The sequence below is a fragment of the Epinephelus fuscoguttatus genome, linkage group LG6, assembly GCF_011397635.1.
Source record: "Epinephelus fuscoguttatus linkage group LG6, E.fuscoguttatus.final_Chr_v1".
NCBI classification, from domain to species: Eukaryota; Metazoa; Chordata; class Actinopteri; order Perciformes; family Serranidae; genus Epinephelus; species Epinephelus fuscoguttatus.
The window spans coordinates 31,527,854-31,551,917 of NC_064757.1; the positions used below are offsets into that span (position 1 = coordinate 31,527,854).

The 24,064-nt window shown below is 41.7% G+C and overlaps 1 protein-coding gene across 6 annotated transcripts in view; it reads left to right on the forward strand.

The window, feature by feature from the left end:
* Positions 1–24,064, forward strand: part of gpat2 (glycerol-3-phosphate acyltransferase 2, mitochondrial) — a 194,141-nt gene that overhangs the window by 158,905 nt on the left and 11,172 nt on the right. For all 6 annotated transcript variants that reach the window (XM_049578313.1, XM_049578312.1, XM_049578316.1 and 3 more), the window contains 12 exons: positions 439–572; positions 2,313–2,412; positions 5,483–5,662; positions 7,544–7,642; positions 9,798–9,880; positions 13,078–13,208; positions 13,372–13,442; positions 13,705–13,865; positions 14,025–14,128; positions 21,294–21,478; positions 22,041–22,118; positions 22,901–23,029. In XM_049578313.1, the coding sequence (XP_049434270.1) occupies positions 439–572; positions 2,313–2,412; positions 5,483–5,662; positions 7,544–7,642; positions 9,798–9,880; positions 13,078–13,208; positions 13,372–13,442; positions 13,705–13,865; positions 14,025–14,128; positions 21,294–21,478; positions 22,041–22,118; positions 22,901–23,029 (1,455 nt within the window). The remainder of the gene's footprint in view (positions 1–438; positions 573–2,312; positions 2,413–5,482; positions 5,663–7,543; positions 7,643–9,797; positions 9,881–13,077; positions 13,209–13,371; positions 13,443–13,704; positions 13,866–14,024; positions 14,129–21,293; positions 21,479–22,040; positions 22,119–22,900; positions 23,030–24,064) is intronic.

Consider the following 24,064-nt stretch of genomic DNA (forward strand, 5'->3'; position numbering starts at 1 on the left):
GAGTTTGTGATATTAGCTCTTCATTTCCACGTCTGTAATGAAAACAACCAAACCAGTGCTACTTAAAAAGGAAAGAAAAGGCACAAAATAATACAGACAAATAGCTGTTGTTGACCTTGAAATAAAAGCACTCACAGTATGTTGTCACCCTCTACAGTACATACAGTCACTTAAACATGCCCTCCACGTATAACCTTCATCTTTTTCTGCATTTTCATTACCTCTTCTGGTTTTAAATTATAGACATATTTTCTTGACTTTCCATTCTCCTGATGCTATCTAGAGCTTGTGCGGCTTGATTATAATATTGATTGAATATGGCCACAGAAACACTCCTAATCCGTGCGCCACCTCTGCACAGCTCACCATTGTTTGCCTTAATGAATGACAATGTGAGGAATCTTGTTTGTCTAAAGCTGCTTTTGTTCTGTAATTCAGGGATCTCTGCTGGTTTATGTGCATCTGCGTCAGAGCGTCGTGGACTGTGCTCTCATCTCCCTGATGCTCTTCTGTCACAACCTGAGAGTCCCATATGCTCTTTGTCCCCTCCGCATTAACAGCTCCATCATAAGGTATCACGCACAAACCCACATAGAAGCATAGAAATAGACATACAGTACCTTCCCCCGCAAATAATGCATGCAGACACCCTTTGTGCCAGACATGAGATGCTGAATTCATCTCTTTTATTCACAGCATCATATTCAGGCCAGTCAATTTAATTTTAAACACAGTGTGAAGATGCATCATCTCTGCAAGCTTCTTAAATTATTATTGCCCCTGACAACCTTCACTCAGCAGTCAGGCAGAACCTTGATGCCTCGTTCTCATCTTCTCTGACCAGTCTGCCTAATCTTTTTTACCAAGCTATGAGTTTTGACACTCACTTTTCTTTTACCCGAGGAACATAGGCAACCTTAGGTCTGGTGTGTAGTGAAATTAAAGGGGGATGCTAATACATGCTTTCATCTCATTACGTTTGATGAGATAAAAGCACATATTAGCACCTTAACGTCCAGACACACTAAACCGACATCAAAGAAGGGAACGACTGTAGCCTACGGCCAACTAGCATGTATGTTCTGTGCCTGTATGACAGGAAATAAGTCTCCATATCAGCAGGCAGCAGTAGTCTTTATGTGTCACTCAAAAAGGGAACTGGAAGATTGACAGGACGGATTCAAGATGCTAGTTAGCCAGTTAGGATTTTGGGCTCTAATGAAAGCCGACACTCAGAGGTATCCTCAAAGATATACAGAATCATGATCAGTATTACTGACACAGAATTACAGAAGCATAAACACATCATAATGCAGGCCGTCAGATTTATGAGAGTTTAAATGTACGTTATTTTTAGAATCTTTTCATGACTTGAAGCTGAAATGAAGCTGCTGTATCAAAGCCACCAGGCTCTACTGACAAAAACTGTAATTTAGCTTTGCAGAACGCAGGAGTTGCTGAATTACCGCGGCTTCGATAGGTTAGTGTGTAGGTTAAAGTGGAGCCAATATTCAAATATAGCGTACACTTTAACTGATATTAGTTTTTTAGGTGGCTAAATATGTTTTGCTGCAGCCCCCTCCACAGCAGCACATTGCTTAGTTTGTGCTGGAGATTTTGGTCTATCAACAATGATAGCAAAGCAACAAACTACCTAAAATGAGCACAACAGAAACATCAGACAGGTTGGACTACCGTGTTAAACTAAACAGCTGCCTGTAACTAAAACGTTTGAAGACATATAGTCTTTAAACGTTTTAGCTGTAGCTGAAAATGACAACAGAAATAAACAAGATTTTACATGTCTCCATGATTTAAATTAAGTGCGAGCTGGAGTGATTGTTGCCGTCAACACAACATCACAGTAATTTAGTCTATAGAGGCCTGCATAGTCAGGCTGCACAGTATATCATGGACCCTCTGCACCCCACTTCCAGAGCCAAGGTCTTATGTCCTCTGCTCAGGGTTTTCCAAGTAAACCTTGAACACAATTTAAGACTTGTGGAAATTGTGCTTTCCAGTCGGCAGCCCCTAAGCTTTGGAATAGTTTCAAAATAAGCTTTGGATTCTGTGGACTCTTAAAAAGCAGTTAAAAACCCATCTGTTCAGAGAGCATATGGTATGTTATGTTTTAACTTGTGTTATGTGTCTATTCCCCTTGTACATCCTGTCTGGTGTCTCATCTTCATTTTATGTATTTGATTTTATTGACTGCAAAGCACTTTGGGACGGATGTCTATGTAAGGTGCTGCTTGCTTGCTTAAATTAAACTGGTTATGTCTAAGATACAGTGTCCTCTATTTTTCCTGTAGATCGATCCTGCAAAAAGTAGGTGTGGTCCTCCTGCCACCTTCTGCACTGACTGAGCAAGAAGCTGAGATGGACAGTCTGTACGTTCCTGTAATGGCCTCCGTAAGTCTGACATGTGTTTGATGGTTCTAAGATGAGGGTGAATGAACACTGAAACACAAAAATTTGCTCCTCACTGGGGTCCTGACAATAAAGCATTATTATCTTAACCAGTCTAAGAGTCTACAGCCATGAAAGAGAGAGACTGTACATAGGCACAGCATTGCTATGAGCAGAATGCTAAAATGCTGATGTTTAGCAGGTGGAAACATATACCATGTTTACCATGTTAGTGAAGCCTCTTAGCATGCTAAATGTCTTGAAATGTGTCTTGAAATGTCTTAAGTTTAACAGCTGCTGGACTATCAACTAAAGTTTTTGACAAATTAAAAGCTAAATGACTTTCATGAGGTTCAAAGTTATTTCATTTTATCCTGAAGGGATCATAAAATGGCTGTACCAATAATTATGGTAATCTATTCAATAGCTGTTGAAGTGTTTCATTCAAAACTACAGATGTCAACTTCATGGTGGTGCTAGATGAAAAGGTTAGAGGATCACCAAAGTCTGTGCAGTAGGATTCATCCTCTAGGGACCATGAATATATGAAGCAAATATCATGGCAATCGATCCAATAGTTGCTGAGATGTTTCAGTCTGAATCACAGTGGTGGACTGACACTCGTCCCTAGAGCAGCGCCAGTCAACTGTAACTGTAACTGTAATTTCTGTTTGTCAATGATGCTGCTCTGTTCTGTTCCTGGGGGGGTCTTTGCTGCTGCTCTCCCTGCCTTAGGCTTTTCATGTAGGCGCATGGAAGGGCAGGGAGGTTTGCTCTGTCTGCTTCAGGCTTTTCTCATTTGCAAGTGGAAGGGCAGAGAGGGGTGCTCTCTCCGCCCTTAAGCTTTTCACATGGGTGCATTGGAGAGGCTTTCTGCATAGGCCAGAGGAGAGGCAGAGGGGCCCCAGAACAGAGCCATACCACCAAATATAATACTGCAAATGGAAATAAAGTTTTCTTTGACTAAGTATCTGTTTACAAACTCTCAAACAACTCCTACAGTATAGTCCAAGTCTCATTTATCCAGTCGTTATGCTCAGTACTTACGAACACATGCATTCTCTCTAAAATCATACTATTTGAAACACTTCTGCATACACTTTTCATGCCTTGGCGACCACATGCCTTTGTACTCTGCTCATGTATTCCGTCAAGCAGTATTCAAATGCACACGCTTGCCCAGATCCGCTTCTTTCCTTGCATAAGATTGTGTGGGCAAAAATGCATGCGTTTGGAAAGTACTGAAGGACTACATAAATAAGACTTGCATTGTATTGCACAAATTGTGTGAGAGTTTGTAAACAACTATTTTGATATTGTTTTGCTGTTTTTAAATGCGGCCCCCTTTTACTCGAATATTCCCCTTTTTTTTTTTCTTCATGAATTCAAGATAACACAGGGTGAGTAACTGAAGTATTCCTTTACCCTCAGTTGGAGCTTGTGGTTAGTGTTGCCCACCTCTTCCCACCAACAACCACCCAGAAACAGACTTTCAGCTCCAAATTAAAACGTACTTTAATGACATCACTTAAGTTAAGTACAACTCCCACACTTTGAGCCAGGGAAGACTTTTAACAACTGTTTTCACGTATGCAAATGCCCCCTTCAACAGCAGAAAGCTAATCCATACACCTTTTTCTGAGAGTCACATCCATTAAAAACACCCTCTTGGTACAAACCTTTCCAGCCTGACAGTTGGAGCAGTTCCTCATTAGCTGCGTATGTGAACCCACAAACAGTCTGTTTACTAGGAGATGGCAACCAAGCACTGGGCCCCGAATCAGAAAACAGGTTGCTAATGCATTTTGCTGAAAAAACCTTTTAGACAGCAGGTAATTATATAAAATTGCAGGGTAAGCAAAAGATACCTGTCCTTGTAATTTGGCTGTTTAGCGTTTGTGCATTCGGTTCAATTCATACTCACTCACACACGCACACCTTTTCATTGCACTCCTCAGTGGAGTGTTATCACAGTCAGCTCCTCAATCAGAATACAACCTGTCTTCCCCCCCGCTCCGTCATTCCCCCGGCCGCATCCCACTCTCTATTCATTCTCAAAATTACCGAGGGCTTGAGTTTTGCTACAGAGATTGCAGCTTTGGAGTTGGCTAGAGTGACAAAGCAATGAGGAGAGGGCGGAGAATCGAGAAGAATGGTGGTTAGTTTGATTGCGTGAGCTTGGCAGGTCTGAGCAGGTTGTGTCTATTTTTATGGGATGGTAATTTGTGTTTTTTGGCCTTATTTTGGAGACTTAATGTGGTCTGTATTCATGGCTCCCTCCTCTCTCTAGTCTCATGCATCTGTCACAGTTTCCTCCAGTACCTTTCTTTGTGCTCCCTGATCCTGTTTCCCTATCTACTTGATTTTTATCAGTGATTAACACCTGCTCATCATTAATATCTTCCTGTATTTGAATCTAGCATGGGGGCTCTTTTGTGCTTTGTATCATTTTGCCTAAAGATGTATTTAATTTGGAGGAATTATTGACTTTATAAAGATCTATATTGTGCTGTACAGCTCAATAAAACAGCTCAGCCTGAAATTAATCTACAAGACTACAGCCTCAGTGGGACAGAACAGGTTGTTTATGAGTGACACAGCACGTAGTTTGTTTTTATATTCATTGACAGTTATGTGAGTAAGCATATTGGCTGTTTGTGTGAAAGCAGGCTTGTTTATTGGTTGTATTTCAATGTTAATAGACCTTTATTGTTTATTGAGTGTAGGCCTGCTTAGCTGTTGTTCAGTGGTAATTGAATTTTCCTTGTCTGTAAGGTGAGAACAGTACTTGGAGCAAGGGAAGTATCTCTGAATGTCATGAAGTGTGCCCCACAGTGTCTTTTTATTTCTGCTCTTTATCCTGCCTGCTTCCTGCATTTTGACTTCTCCTCCCCCTGCTGCCCTCATCGCTCTGTTTTCCTGCCTCTTTGTATTCCCTCCAAGGTCTGTTTCGCTATTGTGCTTATGTATATTTTAAAAATGCATGACAGGCATTTTATGTTAATTGCTCCCCCACTGCCAAGACTTTTCAGACCTTTGTCTCTGCCATCTTTCTCTTTCCCTCCCTCCTCAGCTGGTACGTGAGCTGCTACATGAGGGTCAGGCGATAAGTGTCGGTGTGTCAGCGGAGTCTGGCCAAGGTGGCCAGTGGCTGGCTCGCATCAGACAACTCATCAAAGAGGGATCTGTCCCTGATGTCTTTCTGGTCCCTGTGGGCATCTCGTACGACTGTGTGCCCATGACCAGCGCACAGGTGCTGTTTAAACACACACACACACACACACACACACACACACAGTCACCACTTAATAAGAGCCATCTGTGACATCCTCAGGAGCAAGTGAACAGGTTGGGTTTAACACAGTGGGTTAACAGTGAGGTGATAGGGACAGATGCGCACCGGTGTTCTCATAACAACAGGAAGTTTGTTATTGTCGTGTGGCCCAATTATCAACACATTCAACAGTTGGAGCTGCAGCAGAGGCCGTGACACACAGCCTGGCTGTGTCAGCGTCAAAATTCATACTGCTTTTCAGAGTCATAACTCAATCAGTTCTCAACATTCTCAGACATGATGCATGTATTTTTAGATTCTGTGTCACTTACACTTCCTCAGGGCATCAGTGTCTCTGATGTCCATCTCTAATTAACCGCCATGAATCTGCTTTAACAGAAAAAAAGACACTCCTTACAGCTTCAGAAAACCTGAAAATCACCACGTTTATTAAGTTTTATTCAGGATCAAAGTAATTTAGTGATAGCTATGTGTACATATTGCAAACAGGAACTGGTAACAGATTATTAAGCATACTTTTAATGCCAGTTTGCTTAAATGTCAACAAGTGCAGGCTAAAATAAAAAGGGAGGGTGTTTAAGTCGTAGCGTACAGAATAGCTCACTGAATCTATGCAGCATTATACTTTCTGTTCTTTGCATATCCCAAATAATTATGGGAACTAGGGCTGCAACTGAAGATTATTTTCATTGTCGATTAACGTGTCAGAGAATAGTGAAAAATGTCCATTTCAGGTTCTCAGAGTGCTAGAAAATGTCTTTAAATATCTTGTTTTGTCGATCGAAAACCCAAAGATATTCCACTTAATATGATACAAAACACAGAAAAACAGTGACTGTGGCTCAGAGATAGAGCTGGTTGTCCACTAATCGGAAGATCAGCGGTCCGATCCCTGACTCCTCCAGTCTGCATGTCGAAGTATTCTTGAGCAAGATACTGAACCCCAAATTGCTCCCGATAGTGGTTCCATCGGTGTGTGAGTGTGTTAAAAACTGAGTAGCAGGTGGCACCTTGTATGGTAGCCTCGGCCACCAGTGTGAATGTGTGTGTGTGAATGGATGTGACTCGTAGTGTAAAAAGTGCTTTGAACGGTCGGAAGACTACAAAGACGCTGTACAAGTGCAGGTCCATTTACCATGTTTGCATTAAAAGATAATTATTAATACAATTACTGTTTGACTATCTTTCTGTTGATTGACTAATCATTGAGTTGACTGTGGTTCTAAAACTTGTCTCCCAAATAGATGTAAGACCAAAAAAAAAAACAATAAAATGAGTTACAAAATCTGTTTATAATAAATTATTTTATGTTGAACTGTCAGTATTTTTTGACCTAACTAAGGCTTAAAATATCGTCATGGTGGATCCAGTTGTCTCAGATTTTGTCTGACGGGCGCCACATTGTCAAACTCCTGGTACAGTTTACTAGTTATCCACAGCACAGTCTTATTCACAACTTTCCTCTCTAATTCCTCACCAGCGCTGGTCGATTAGTTGAGGTCTGCATTTCATTTTTTCAAAGTATCTTTGATTGTTATTAGTCTCCATTAGTCTTGTCCTCTGTTATCTGCACTTTGAGACGATACTGGAGAGTGGGTGTTGCTTTCAGTTAATTTGCCGTAATAGGGTCCTCACCTCTTCATTTTGTTCTGTCGTTCAGCCACAGTGCGCGTACAGTACTGAACATTCAGTTCTAGATCCTGCTCATTAGTTGTATTGCTGCTGTAGTGTCCCTCCTAAAGGCAAGGCCTCATTATGATACTATCGCTAACTCTCTGAATGTGTCACTCTTATGATTTTGTGTGTGTGTCTGTGTGTGTGTGTTACATATCCTTACAGGTTGGTTTAAGCTCTGTGCTGCAGTGGCTGTTGTCTCTACTCTGGAGGAGACCAGAAGGAAGTGTGAGAATCGACTTCGCTCAGCCCTTCTCTCTCAAGGTGCCCAATAGAAAGAGCATGTAAAGACCTGTTAATTACTTATGGAGGCGGTTCTGAAACTTTTTGGCCTGTAACCCTTTAAAACAAAGCAATGTCTACATTTGACACGTCATCACAGGTTACAGACTGAGGCTACGTTCACATTACAGGGGTCAAATGTTCAGTTTTGATTCTTATGCTTCCACGCCGCTGATAGCCGTGATGTTTTCGGATTGCTTGTGAACGCCATATCTCAAGAACGCCTTGAGGAAATTTCTTCAAATATGGCACAAACGTCCACTTGGAATCAGGGATTAACTGATTAGAGTTGGTGGTCAGAGGTCAAGGTCACTGTGACCTCACAAAACATTTTTTTGGCTATAACTCAAGAATTAATATACTAATTATGACAGAATTTCACACAATTGTCCAATAGGATAAAATAATGAAGTGATGACATTATATATCCAAAAGGTCACAGGTCAACTTCACTGTGACATCATATTGTTCTGTAAAAACACTTCTCTGGCCATTATTCAGTGTCATATTTAGGAGCAGAATCGAAGACATTTAGTCAGATACTGAATTGGTGACATCAGTCTTGGGTCTCCACCTTAAAAATGAGCTGATTGTAAAGATCTTCTGTGCTGTCATGGGGAAGACGTGTGTGAAGTGTCCACATATTTACACACATGGTAGTAAACTGTAAGTGCAACTTGACTTGTTTGCGGAGGCATACAACTGAGAGGCAGTAAATCTAGTTTTCCCCACAACTGATCTGTTTGTCCAGACTGTTTACATTCATGTTTGACGTGACTCATATCTAACATGAGTGTGAATGGGTCTCTGCCCGGAAATGCCTCTCATGCAACCAGTATCGTCACACACTAGAGTGTTGGAACAACAATAATGTCATATTTGCAAGACAGTTGCAGTTTGCAGACAAAAAATGAGTCACAAATGGTGCAAGTGTTCATCTCCCGAATGATATGCTGCAGAGGTCGAATAACAGTTCCTCATATGTTGAGGATGAGAAGTTGGGGGAACACAAAACACATATCATGTAAGAGCTATAGCTCTATGAGCAGCTACTCTATCTGTGGAGAGACAGGTGTGGGTGCAGGGGAGGAGTCACGAGTGGTGGAGCTGCAGTGTGGAGGGCTTCAAGGAGGAACAGCTCCTCCAGAAATGAAAGCTGTCCACTTTTGTTCTGTCTCTTCTGTAGTTCCAATGGTCTGCTGAGTGATCTGCACCTGCAGATATGACGTGAATACCATGGATGTATGGGAAAAGCTCATGTGACTGTCTCTATCACTGTTCTCACAGCAGTCGCATGGCCAGTGATCAGATATGTATTGGATTTAGGACCACATATGTAAGTGGCCCAGATCTAAATAGAAAAAAAATCTGATTTCTGTGTCCATACTACTCTGAAAAAATTAGATCTTTGTCCAGGAGACAAAAAAATCTGATTTGTTACACATTTGCTTGTAATGTGAATTTCACCTTGAAATGAGCGTGAGCTGTGAGCACGTCAACCAAAACATGGTGATTCCCTCACTGATGGTAATACTTTACCTTTAATAGTCTTTACTTGAATGATAGAAGGCTATACAATATCAGGTAATGTGATTCCAACATTTTTTATTCAAGGACAGATAGGAGATTGTAAGGTGACTGAGGTGACTTTAAAAAACTGGTGTCGATACTGACTGGGAGCAGAAAGATAGTACAGGGGTACAGGGTCAGGGTTTATCATTTGTCCAGCAGCAGCATGTTCAGTTTAAACCCATATTCCCAAAGAATCGCAATGAACTTTGACTTTCGTAATTAAGGTAAATTATGTATTTTAGGTATTTATCCCGTTGGCAGAGGCAGCCTCCAAAATGACCCTAAAGTTGAATCAACACATCCCTCGATCATGAGAGCATTAAAACCTCCATGTATATAGCATTTATTGCAGGACTGTTGCATAGGCGTACCTAATAAACTGGCAACTAAGTGGAACCAAAGGTAATAACAGAGGGATGAGCTTCAGTAATGATAATTGGAATTAAATGTTTTAATGAAAACTTTGTCTTGTTTTCTTCACCTGTTTCACAGAGCATCATTATTTAATGATTTACAGGTTCTGCTTTGCAGCTCTGTGAGAGTGCACGTGTGTTTGTGTGTGCAGGAGATGTGCGAGTCAGGGAGGTGCAGAGTAGATGAATGGCTCCCTCTACAGGACCTGTTGCTGCCTGTTATCCTCAACAACAGGTAATCAAACCACCTGTGTGCACACCTTTATGCACGGGTGAGTGCTTATACTGTTCGTGAACAAATCATAAAGGGGGTTCGGATTTGGATTGTGTCTAATCTAACATCTGTGAAATCAAAAAGTTACTTTCTCTTAAACTTTGAAGATAAATTTTCCTCTAAACCTCGAATCTGGCAGAGACATGATGCGAGATCTGATGAGAGTTTTCATCCTCTTAGACTCGGTCCAATTACCATCAACATTACACAGTCTGCCAGTGAAAAAGATAACAGAAAGAAAATAACATCCTCGCTCAGTCTCTGCTTGGCTTCTGACGAGCAAAGTGGCTTCTCCCTTCCTGTGTTTAATTCTTCTGAGAGAGCGGGATGCTGGAAAAAAACCCAGCATGAGTGAAATAGATGGGAAGTGATAGATGAGAAGAGGTAGAGAGTGATAGTTAGATTGGATTGTTGTCAGCATGTGAGCAGTTTCAGTTCTTTGTGCGCGTCTACTTCATTAACATGCTCCTGTATTTAACACTGTGTCTCTGCCATCCCTACTCATTCTGTGTGGCAGCTGAAATCTCTGCTTTTGAAGCCTCTGTTTTTTTGTTCGTGTGTATAAAACATGCAGCGAATTTGAGGGTTGCTTTAACAAAAATTAAAAGTCCTCACATACCAACAGTTATGTTATATTTTATTCTTTGTTTGAGATGAACAATGTCACTGTCTGTGCGACTCGTGTACTGACAGAGCCAGATATTACACACTCTCTCTGATACACGACTGTATATCTCCCTCACACACACACACACACACACACACACACACACACAGCTACAACGTATAAATAACACACTCATATCACTCCAGCGGAGCCTCAGATAAGCAGCTCATAAAATGTATCGCACACACCTCCACTTTTGAGTGATGTAGCTGCTGTTTTATACGCTTGTATGCACCTAAAGTGTCTCAGTCTACAGTGTTATTTTACCCACAGTTATGTGTTCCTTTTATTTCTCTGAGTTATGGTGTTAACTCATCCACTGAACTCTCATAATGGCCATTAAGAGTTTACTGGCATTACGGCTCATTTTCCTTCTCCTTATCCACAAATGTTGTAATAAGACTGAATTGATCATTACCAAAAACGCCCATGTAATATAATTAAATGTAGCCCTTTTTTTTTTTCGACAGAAGCAAATAATACTTGATTACAACTTGATTTGTTATGCAACTTCCCTGACAATGAATCTAATTTATTGCAACACATTCTGATGGCACACAGCCAACAGTGGGTCCAGTGAAGGTGTGAGAAAGAATAGTATCAGTAACATTGTTAACACTGTGCTACATTACAGAGAAATACAAAACGTACTAATGAACCTTCATTAATATAGGCCTATATTTTATCTACAAGTACACGTCACACACTGAGCGAGCCGCCTGTTAATGACACTGTCGGCAAAGCAGTAATGATTGTGCTAAGTGGCTAATGGGCATGTAGCTACTTCCATGCTTCATATGATACGTCATGTCGCAGTCGACCAGTGAAGATGAGTTTACATATCACCTTGGGTTCGTCCTTCACCTTCTCAAAATGATCCCACACTTTGGATTTCCTGCCCGTTGGGCACTGGGCGCTACTCTTGTGCTTTTTTTGTGCCAGCTTTCAAGAGTGCGGCGGGAGGTTGCGTCTGAGGTTGCTAAGCAGAGTGCAGAGCTGATCTTCTTCCAGGAGCTGTTTATAAGTGTGTAGTTCTATCATCCGTGGGACAAATGTAAAGCTCTGGGTAGCCCTGCACTAACATGATCAATTTTCCCGTATTTATCAGACTGAATATTTACAGAAGAAAGGAAAGATATCTGTGATTGGTTTGTAACATGACTCCTGTCTGACTGCTGAGCGTGGCCACTTCCTGTCTGTCCTTTCAAATTAAATTCCCACTTTGGTCCAGTCATATAAGTGTTGATTTATTTTGACAAGGCACAGCTCCTAATAGAGTTTCAGTTCATTGTGTTTTCCCTGCAACTAAGCGCCAATGAAATTTTGCCAACTAATGACTTTTCTGGTCAAATAATATTTTGTTTTGATTTATTCCATACCTGATATTTTATTATCTTCTAAAGTTAGGCACAATATGAGATAAATAAATTCCCATTTTTTTTTGACTGTAAGAGAGATGGGAGGTAAAATTCCTTTAGGCGCAACTACACCACATGCATCGTCCTGAGTGGCTGCAGTTAAGTCCGGCAGGTGACTCACAGCTGGCAGAGATCTGAGTCCACCTTTTTTAGTTTATTTATAGTTTTTATAGTTTATGCATATAATATCGTTACAGATTGCTAATGACTATTTTAGAATTTAAAAAAAAGCGATGGAGATGAGTTTGGGTGGTGTTTCAGGGTCGTGTTTAGCGAAGGAGTTCTTCTCTGAACACAGGTGTATATTCATCATGGCAATTTGTCTTTGCCAAATACATCATCTGATGTCCCCTGACTGTGTTTTCTTCAGGTTTACCAACTGTGATATTCTTCTCAAAAGTTATAATCCTCCAGATTTCAGCCCTGGTTGATTTTGAGAGATCTGTGATTACCGTGGCATTAGCATGTGTGGTTTAATACAGCAAACCCTGAGCACATACTTTGTCAGAAATACAACAGGAGAGCAACCAGTGTATCTGTTCACAGTGCAGCCAAACAAACTGTGGTTTCATGCTGAGCAGTTGGAGGTGTCCAACCTGCCATCTGCAGCTCTTTATCTAACAGCTCACTGTGGCTAATCCCCTCTTGTTCCATCACTCCCATTACTCCCAGCAGTGTTTATATGTTGTCAAACAAAATGCTGAAAATGACCATGTTGTGCTTTTTGGACGCATCTCTCTCAGTTTTTGCTAACGGCAGGCGCAAATACATTTTGTTTCCTGTTGCTTCTTCACAATAAAAATCACCCTGTGTTTTACCAGTGTAATGCTTTTAATGTGAAGCAGCATCAGCAGAATGTTTCGTTTACAACAGCGGTGACTTACACAGCTCTGATACAGTGTAAAGCGAGGACACAGTAAACAGTGACACTGCATGTAGCTTAATATCAGAAATGGGGTTTGATGTCATTAAAATCTTGAGGATTAAACTTTAACAAGTATAATTAAGTTGAGACGACCTACAGTAACTTTTCTGACATCCTTCTGTCGTCCTCTCACTTTCATTTACTCAAGAACGGATAGTGTGTTTGGGCAGAAGAGGATGTCGTGGCTCCTGCCTTCTTCTCATTATGCCTCTGAACTCAAAGAGCCGAGTCATCCAGATAGAGACCTCAGCATCGCCATCATCCTCCACCTCATCTTCTGTAGGTCCAGGATTATGTGCCCCTGCTGAATCGTAAACAAATCTGTATAAGCTTTTGTTTTAATGGTATGCAAATTGTTTGGCTTTATCTCTGAATGTGTGTGTGTGTGTGTGTGTGTGTGTGTGTGTGTGTGTGTGTGTGTGTGTGTGTTCTCTCTTTCTAGCTGCAACCTCCTGCACAGCTGTGATGTCCACCAGTCTAGTGTCCAGTCTCTTGCTCTACAGACACCGCAAGGTACATGCATCATCCCTGCGCTGGTGTGTTTAATGAGCAATTTTCCTCCTCGGTGCTATCTGAGTTAAAATCCGCCCCTGCCCCTCTAAGGATCCATCAATACTCCGAGAGGCTCATAAACAGAATTGGTTTTCGTGCAAGTTTATTAGAGTGTGACAGTGATTTTCTGAGTCATACCCACCAGTCTCAAACTAACGTCACCAGATGGTTAATGCTCACATCTCATTTTGGAAGCAAACTTCTCCCTCCTTCTCCTCCGCAGGGTGTGAGTGTGTCTGCTCTGTGCCGGGATGTGGCCTGGCTCACGGAGGAGTTCTTGTTCAGGAACAGAGATGTCGGTTTCGGGGGAAGTTTAGAGGATGTTTTCCGCTATTCCCTTTCTCTGCTCGCGCCTCACCTCATCATAGCTGCAGCACCGTCTAGGTTGGTTTTCTGTCTGTCAAAGAAGAAAAACAAAAAACACCGATAAGCCCTGTACGGCAAACATGTGTTGCTTATCAAAAATCCAATTTCCCTTTCAGTGAAGCCTCTGTCTCCATTACTGTCCTCTCATCCTTTTTGTCCATGTCTCCCTCCTTCTAGGAAAGACCCTTTTATTGCGCCTCGTCCATCTCTTGCTTCCATGCTTCATCTCACCCAGCAGACCAAGATTGTCACACACACCTTTATTTTGGAAGCCGTCGGCGGTGAGTGACTACACATGCATGTATTTTGTGTAGCCGACAAAACTTTCCTCAAAAGCCTACATATCATCCTGAGACCCTGTGTTCCACACGCTCCTTATTTTTCGTGGGAGGCCTTGGCCGTGGCTCGGGCTGTTGGCATGTCAGTATGGAAAACCAGTTTGAAACATGACATTTTTAAAGTTTAAGTACTTAATATTCTGAGCATTTTAAGGCATGCTAAGCTCTGAGTAGTGTCAGGGCACTGTACATGCAGCAGCAGATTTTTAACCACTAAACTTAAAAAAAGAAGCAAGTGATGTAAGAGCAGCTCATCAGTGGCAGTGCAGCTCTTAAAGAAATAGTCCACTGCTGGATAGATGGTCTTTTCATAAAGTTGTGCAGTCTGTGCAGCAGAGAGAAGCTAATACTTTTGAAATTTGTACTATATAATCAGAGAAAACAGGGGAAATAACTCAACAAGCTCAACCTGTAACTCAATAAACACTTCCTCTGGTCGGTGACATAATGCGAGTTGCTCATCCGAAAAAAAATACAGCAGCTGACTGCTGACAACAAACAATCCGTGTCTTGTTGTGGCATGGATGTTTCTGAAATCATTTGAGGCTGTAAATAGGCAATGCAGTGACAGAATCTTGGTACATATTTGGTCAGTGCTGCTTAGTTTTACCTTTAGATCTCAGATTTTTCAGTCACCATTTTTACAATGCAGGAAACAATAGGGTAGCCACTTCCTATTCACAAATTCTATATGACAGCCAAACAGTGAGCTAAAATAGGTTTCTGCAGACATTTTAGGTGAGAAGTAGACAGTACAATAACAGAATCTTGGTTCATATTTGATCAGCACTGCCTAGTTTTAAAGTTTCATCTATAATTGGTCTGATGGTAAGAGAGAAAGAATGAGAGAGAGGGGCAGGCCTCTCTCTTGAACCGCTTTTATACTTTTTGCATCTGTGGTGGCAACAGGCATAAAAAAATTAAGAGAAGTACAATGAGCAGGGAGACCTGGCTGCTGGTAAGATGCAGGAGAGTTGTTACGATACAAAGTTGGTTAAAAATTGGCAAAGTGTCCATTTAACCTAGCGTCAACAATTCCCTCTGTCAGGAGTAGGGCTGCCCCTGACCAAGAATGTTCCTAGTCGACCAATAGTCGTCATTTAGGGCCATTAGTTGACAAGTTGCCCACATGTTTACGATATTAATTTAATTATCAAATTATATATTTTGGGCGGGGCAACACAACGGTTTGAGTTGAAGGTGTGAGAAAGAATAGTATCAGTAACATTGTTAACACTGTGCTACATTACAGAGAAATACAAAACCGTACTAATGAACCTTCATTAATATAGGCCTATATTTTATCTACAAGTGCACGTCACACACTGAGCGAGCCGCCTGTTAATGACGCTGTCGGCAAAGCAGTAATGATTGTGCCAAGTGGCTAATGGGCATGTGGCTACTTCCATGTTTCATATGATACGTCATGTTTGTAGTCGACCAATGAAGATGAGTTTACATATCACCTTGGGTTCGTCCTTCACCTTCTCAAAATGATCCCACACTTTGGATTTCCTGCCCGACATGTTATTAACTAGCCTGTGGAATAACCGCAGGTACCAGCCCTGGAAATTAACCTGACTCCTGTCTGACTGTGGAGCATGGCCACTTCCTGCGTCTGTCCTTTCAAGTTAAATTTCCAACATGGTCCAGTCATAAAGGCGGTGATTTATTTTGACAAGGCGCAGCTCCTAATAAGTTTTATGTTTGTTTGTTTTTCTGTGACTTAGTGACCAATAAAACCTTGCTGACTAATGACCTTCTTGGTAGCCCTAGTCGGGAGTTTTATGGTATTACCACCGATTTCCAGTAGTGTCAATATGTGTGACATGTAGAGATGATAAATCAAATGCTGCACCTTCAATAAGTGAGGTAGGCTGCACAATGATGAGACAGTTGGTCAAATGTAAGACACAGATTTATTGCACACTAGGCCCTCTCCAGGTTACAGTCTGCTTTTGGTGGCATCTTTTTTCAATTTAAAGTTTGTTCTAAAAGACAGAAAATCTTCCGTATTACGCTGCAGTAGTTTTACGTCTACAGTAGGTGGTTCTAATAAACTGGCAACTTTGTATACAGTGAACCACTTATAGTGATCACATCTGTCCTGGTCAAATTGATCACCATAAGCAGATGATTATAATTTTGTAGCTTCATTATTCAGTTTTTACTGTATTTTACTGACTGTTTCAAAGTACAGTACATCTGTAGGGCCCACTCAAGGGAGCATTATGTAACCAGACATTATCAGTCCTCCTCACAAGGGTGGCTTTAACCACAGGTGCTTTCCCCGTGCACATTTGTTTTCTGCCTCCATCACTAGCAGCCACGACTGTTTCTCATTCTTTGAGTAGACCTGAGGAACACCGAGTTTAGCTGCTGCATCTCTTGGGCCTGTTTTTGGCAGTTTGTCATGAGCCTCGAGGAGACTACGTTTTTCAGTGAGAGAAAATTACTTTGTTTTTCCGTCATGATTTGAATCTGCAGGCAGCACCAGCCTCAGGTTGGCAGCCAGAGGGAGATGGGTTACAGTGAGGCAAAGGATAAAGATGGGAGTAAAGACAAAAATGGTATTATATGAAGACCCAAAATGAACACTGTAAGCGGACTACTTGACTACTATAACAGGATTTGTATAGGAGTGATTCTGTCCCAAGCCCTTTGCTCCCTTTAAGTGGTTGATCACTGTAACTGTGATCACTGTAAGCGGTTTTCCCTCCCCTAATTTGAGACATCTTGATCTCAGTTAGATGTCCTGAAAAAGAAAAGCTTAACTAACAAACATCCAGCCTCCTAATGGACAGCTAAGAGTTGCCCTGCTGAAGTGTCCCTGAGCAAGACCAAACATTACCTTAACCTTTTGTGTTTTTGTCGCTCAAACTTAACTATACCCTAACCACAGTTTATTTCCCATAACCACAATATTTCCCTGACCTTCACCACACTGAGGCTGCCAAGTGCAGATACTGCTGATGATGAGAATTTTTAAAACACTGGCACTGAGCTTAATCCTGGGTTTTGTGAGTTCTTGTTTGGCGATAGGGTTGGAAACACTATCATATGTATGAGTAATATTTGGTAATCGTCTAATGGCGGAGAGCCTAGATGCGATGGAAGTGTTATATCAGCTCCTCCTTGAGCCAAGAGCTGTTAAATAAATACCACTTAAGCATGTGCTGTTTTGTTTCTAGATATCATGCTAACAGGCAGACTGGAGCGAGGCCATAGATACTGCAGTCCAGTGCAAGTATCGTTCGTGGAGTTAAAAATAATGCGGTGTTGTGAAGTACAGGAAGCTACTTCGTCCGCATGATTCATTATTCCTGCATGACTTGTTTTGGTGGTATAGGAAGTGAGGCTGGTGGGCAGTGGGCTTTGTGCAGCTGAAAGCCTCTGTGTGGTGGATTAATACATGCATGCCGACCTCATGTTAAAAATAAGTCGAATCAGCCATACTGAGATAATGATATATTGTGGAGTTATATCTAGTAGCGGAGGAAGCACCCAGATCTTTGACCTCATATCAGATAGAGTGATCAGTTATCCACCCCACAACTCAAACTCACTGCTGCTGAGGGAAAAAAGAACTGAATTCTGCCTGCACTCTCTCTAAATGAATTTAGAGAGCGAAAACAGAATGATACAAAGGGAAAGGGACATGCAGACAAGAAAAAATGCAACAATTTGCCAAAGTCTTACCTGAACCTGTAATAATAAATAATAATTTGTATATTTTTTTATTGTACATCTAAATCTGCAAAGAAACTCAGAACTAAATTTATGAATTAAAGGTAGTGGCATAGAAAGTGCAATTTATTTTTCTCTAAAACAAAGTAGAGTACAAGTACCTCATATTGTAAGTAAGTAAAATGTATTTATGTAACATGTGCTTCCCAAGGGCATCATACAACAAGACAGAAATCATAAAGACAAGGTGACTCCACGAGCCACGCAGTGAAAAGTGTACAGCTAGCAACTGTTTTCACACATAATAAAAAAAGATGAATTCACACTACACAACAGCTATGCACAAAATTTGAAAAGTACAGCTCTGGTATATACAAGTTACCCAAACACCTGTCTAAACAGGTGTGTCTGTAGCTGGCTTTTAAAAGACACCACAGAATCAGCAGATCGTAAGGGAGCAGGCAGAGCATTCCAGAATTTAGGTACTATATCCGCAAAAGCTCGATCACCACTTGTCTAAAGGTGAGTGCGTACTTAAGTAGGCTCTAGTACTTGACTAAATCTACTTAGTTGCTTTCCAGCACTGGCAATATTGTAGAAAATCTTTGGAGTAATTTAAGGACACTTACGTTCCTATCTTACACTCTGCACACAGCGCAGCACAGCTGTCATTGCTAGTTTCATTCAGACCAATGCAGTTGTAATTTTCACAGCCGGTGCCCACATTGTGTAAGCAGCAAATGTAGTTGCACCCATCTGATGCCCATGAGTGTGTCGGCTTCCAAATGAGGTGTGGTCAGGTGCAGCATTGGCGCAGTCCTATTTTGAGGCAGCAGAATGTGACCAGTAAAAAACAGGCTAAAGTCAGAATGTTGCAGTATTATCCTGTTATTTAAAGGATGCGTTATTTGGTTAGTGAGATGTTCCTACAGTGAGCATACTTTCTGCCTGTTACACACACTGATTGATGTTTTTGGTGAACAGTGAGTTTATTTATTTTTGGGTGACACAACGGTGCAGCGGTTCGCATTGTCGCTTCACAGCAATAGGGTGGGGGGTTCAAACCCAGGGTGGGGGAGCTCTACTGTGAGGAGTTTGCATGTTCTCCCTGTGTCGGCATGGGTTTTCTTTCTCCCACAATCCAAAGACATGGAGGTTAATTGGTGACTCTAAATTGCCTGTAGGCGGTGTTGGGTAAGGGTTACTTTAAAAGTAATCAAAGTATGTTACTGCGTTACTTTCTAAAAAATAATCAGTTACTTTACTGCGTTACTCCCTGAGTAAAGTAACTCATTTACTTTAAAAGTACTTCCAACGTTACTCCCTGAGAAAAGTAACTCAAGCACTTTTAAAGTACTTTTGAGTATTCTACATTTCCTATTGGGCAATGGACCACTGGGCGCTAAGCCTACATTTTTTTGTCTCCAAAATTAAAGTTATGGACCACTTGCCCTTCACTGAGATCCAATTCTCCCATCACAGCTGTCACTTTGACCAGTAGAAACACAGAACGATCTGCTGCCCTAGACAACTGTATGACAACAACACCCCAGCGTTTTTAATATTTCCTCTAGGGATGTTACCACACAGAGTAAAAGGGGGAAATGATGGTGTGAAACAGCAGAGGCACTTTGTCAACCCGCTGAGTTAATGTTACTGTCATTAGCATCAAGCTAGCAAACAATGGTACATCCTCACGGTCGGACATAAAGTAATACCATTAACAAATAGCAGCGGGGCTTTTACTCACCACAACTGCAGAGGCTCCCAGCTTCATTTGAAACAAACTACATTATAGACGGTCCGTTATTCATTAATCCCTCTGTGTGTTTATATATTTACTTTTTATCCGCTCTGTTGTCTTTGTAAAGTTAACATAACGCACCATCATTTCAAACTCAACACTTGTTTCAAATTAAAAGCCCCTTATAACCTCGGCTGAGAGAATCCCTCCATTTTCTAAATAGGCTTTTATTCTGAAACATTTGTCAGAACTTCCTGTGGAAGATACAGTAGCTTGTTCATGAGCTTGGCACATGAACACACACAGTGACTCAAATAATAGTAAAAGTAATAAAATAGGACAACAATAACCCGATGACATCACACACACCGTGAAAATACGACCGGGGATAATTGGTGAGTGTAGCGTGTACCAGGCATAATGCAAGTCCTGAGTCTGAAATATGTCTGTCAGCAAGTCCTACTCCACCTATTCAGACTCCACCGTAGGCAACAGCAGCATTTCTCCGACCACGTAGCGAGCCACAAGCTCCGTGGCTTCTTTCAGACTGATAGGTTTAACGTTATCTCCGTTATTAGAACCAAACGACAGCTGTTGCTGTTTCGGAGCTGAAGGACCAGCGTTCTAAAAGTAACGGAAGTAACTGATGTCTTGTTTGAAAATGTACTTAAGTATTTGATTACTCAAACAGCAAACTAACGCGTTAGGTTACTCGTTACTGCAAAAACTACAAAGTTACAAAGTAACGCGTTATACCCAACTCTGCCTGTAGGTATGAATGTGAGTGTGAATGGTTGTTTTTCTCTATGTGTCAGCCCTGTGATAGTCTGGTGACCTGTCCAGTGTCAGTTGGGATAGGCTCCAGCCCCCCTGCGACCCCCAACAGGATAAGTGGTATGGAATATAAATGAATGAATGAGTTTATTTGTCCCATCTCCTGACATATCACTTTTGGCATTGTGCAGCCATTCTGGCAATTCCAGAAAACGATTTTCACCACCACTTCCTCCCATGTCTGTGTCACTTCAGGAAGCTTTGGTGGATTCCTGCTGCTATCATAGATGGTCTGCTTACATGCTTTCTCTTCACACATGAGCAGATTCATTTCCTCAGCAGAAAATCACTGGCCTCTCCAATTTACCAAATTTACAATGTAAATAGCAGCCAGGTGCAGGTGGCTTTTAACAGGAATGGGACTCTTGATTGGTTCAATTTATGTTACGCCCAACACATACCCATTTGTCCCTTGTGCCTTACTTTGCATACAGATTATATGTATACCATGTGCCATAGATCATTCACATAGGGTGCTTAAACTCAAATCTCCTCTGGCCTCCATGATGTGTTTAGAGACATGTACAGTCCAGATGTCAAGACTTTCCCACCAGCACATGAAAGCAGGATAACAGGGATAAAAAGTACAAATAAAGAGATAACACTTGTGTAAATGGCGGAAATCCTCAATTCTACTTATCAGTGAAATCTCATCAGCTGATTTATGAGCCCAAGTGTTCAGTGTCCAACACGTTTCAGTCAAACAGGGACATTTGGAGATATTTAGCTAAGACACACACACACACAACCCTGCTTACCTTGGATAATATCAAACACCAGTTTTCTCACAGTGTGCGTGAAGAACAAGCAAATGATCAAACAGCTGTGTGTGTTTGTTCTTAGCGTGTGCTGTGTCGGCCATGCTGTGCGAGGTGGTCAGCAGTGGTGTCAGCAGCAGGGTTAGGAGTGGCGACGTGGACGGAGAGCAGGTCAGCGGTGACATGGAGTTTGATGTGGTGCTCTGCCAGTCCGAGCTGACGGAGAGAGCCCTGCAGCTCTGCCATCTCCTGCCTCCGGGCTTCATGCCAGTGAGTATGAATTCATATCAGACACACACACACACACGCACACGCATCCAGTGTGTCTCATTCAATGGATGTTTAATGGAGCTGAACAGCCATTCATCCTGCTCTGCTGCCTCTATCTCAGGCACAGAGAGGTTTTGAATTGTGTGTGTGTGTGTGTGTGTGTGTGTGTGTGTGTGTGTGTGTGTGTTAGTGCGTGGTTGTGTGTGTGCGTGCGCCATCAGACTGACTTTAAAGGGCTCCGAATCTGAGCCAGAAATATTATTCCTTTCTCTGTTTGCTCAGCTTTCATTCTCGGCAGCTGCTCTTTCTTGTCTCTTCTGCTCTGCTCGCAGCCATGTTTCTAGCCCCAACCCTCACCAAAAAATATCGCTCCTGGTCTCGTCTTCCTGCCGGCCATCTTTCATTCTCCTCCTCTGATCTCTGCTAAGTCTCTACTACACACCTCATGCTCTCTGTCAGCTGTCTCCCCCTGAACTTCATAGAGATGTGACGGGTTGAAGCTGTTTCTGCCTCTAACCTTTCTTCACCACAACGCTTACCTATTCTCTCCCCCTCTCCTCAGCCCTGTCAGTCATCCCAGAATTTTGCTCTGGATGCAGTTGACAGTCTGGTACGCTGTGGGATCCTGATCATGGAAGAAGTAAGATAAATTTACAGTTTATTTAAAGTCTTTATCCAAAAAGCCACATAATTTAATGCCCTACATTGCCTCCGGCTCATTCCATTATTCAAAAACCCAAAGGATCTCGTCTGCATTTTATCTGCAAATACCTTTTTTTTTTTGAGGATTTAAGTATTTGAAGTCAGTCACAAGTTGGGTTTCCATCCAAATATAGCACACATTTTAACCAAACTCTCAAAAAATCTGCAAAAGAAAATGCAAATGTATGTGCTTTTCTATCCACTACTGTTATGCAAATATTGGGAGTTAGTTCATCGAGATAAGTAATGAGTGGCGCTAATTTCTCCAGTCAGAAGCCTGCAGACGAAGGCACGAATAGATGATGTAATTAAAAGAGTGCCAGTCAAGCCTCAAACAAAGGAAAACAATAGATGTATGCTAACGGTGAGCACACTGGAAAATGGAAAAGTTTTGCTCTTGGAGGAGTTCTGGTAACAGTCCTGTGTACATACATAAGTGTGTTAAAAGCCGTCCAGAGACGACAAAAAAAGGAGCTTTTAGCGACCTATGCAATGACTGTCATGACTGCACGTCATCATTTATTTGCTGAATCTGTTTCCCTTGCACTTATTCGCGTTTACCTTTTATCCAAACACCTACTTTTCTACCTCCTCCAAGGGTAAAAACTTGTTTGTAATATTTTGAGATGGTTTTAAATGTCACCTACAGATGGTCTTACCAGACAGAGAAAGAGTTATATCCTGACATGCCGCTGTCTGTTTACTCTCCATCCTTTGTAGATTCCCAGGGACATTCCCATCTGTGATTTCTGGAAGAGGGAGGGCACTTTGACCTGGACCACCTCCGACGACCCTTATCACAGCGACTCTGACTGCGACATGGAGGAGCAGGACCTGCGTTCTTACAAGGTACAGAAGAGCACTGCTGGGCCCCTCTGGCTTCTTCACGTCTATAAAGAAGCACCAGAGGTCGTATGAAGGGAAAAATGTTTCCCTGCTGCCCGACCTACAAAAGATGACTATGGGGCATGTACACAAACACCAGAAACACCACATGAAAAAGAACTTTGAAGTAACTAAATCTCCATTACAAAAGCACCTACACAGTTGAGTCACGAAACTTGAATACCAATTGGCTGCATGTGTCATCTTTGAAAGATGCCTGAGTGTCATGACTGTCATATGTGATGTTTCAAAGCAACACAAGGAAGCCAACCTGCCTCCGAAGGGACCGAACAGCTAATGATGGAAGTTCACAGCATTGCTCAGACACACTGCAGAGTGACTGTGAGGTGTCTTAAAGGGGGACCTTCCAGAGATGGACCTTTTTGGGTTTTATTTTGCTTCTCTCAACTTTGAATGAAGTGTGTTTTACGGTGATAAAATCATCTTGCTCTTTGTGGTCACATTGCAGCCTGTTTTACGGCTACAGCCCTCTCGTTCACCACTGGATCAGTTTCAAAAATTGTCGTCTCCATTAGGCACTTGGGAACAAAAACGTGGGAAAATAGGGTCCAGGTTGAAAAATACCAAAGCTACACTTTAACAGTCATTACATGTGAAATCTAAACTGCATCAAGCGGGAACAACAATGAAAGCACAGCGACATGAACAGAGATACACAGGTTCTACATAAAGCACCTTTTTTCAAATTTTCAGCATGTTAAAATTAGTGTTGCTTTCGTCAACGAAAAGTATGACTAAATATCGTCAACGAACCTTTATCACGTGAAAACGAGACGAGACGCAACGTAAATGGTGGTCATGTGATGATAACTATAATTAAATATATAATGCAGTGTTGTTGATGAATAAAAACGAGACTAAATGTGGTTTACAAAATAAAACCTCTGCTAAAATGTCTCTTCATTTTCGTTGACCAAAACGATACAAGATGAAATAACGTTATAATGTTTAGTCGCGTTATTATTATTATTTTGCAGT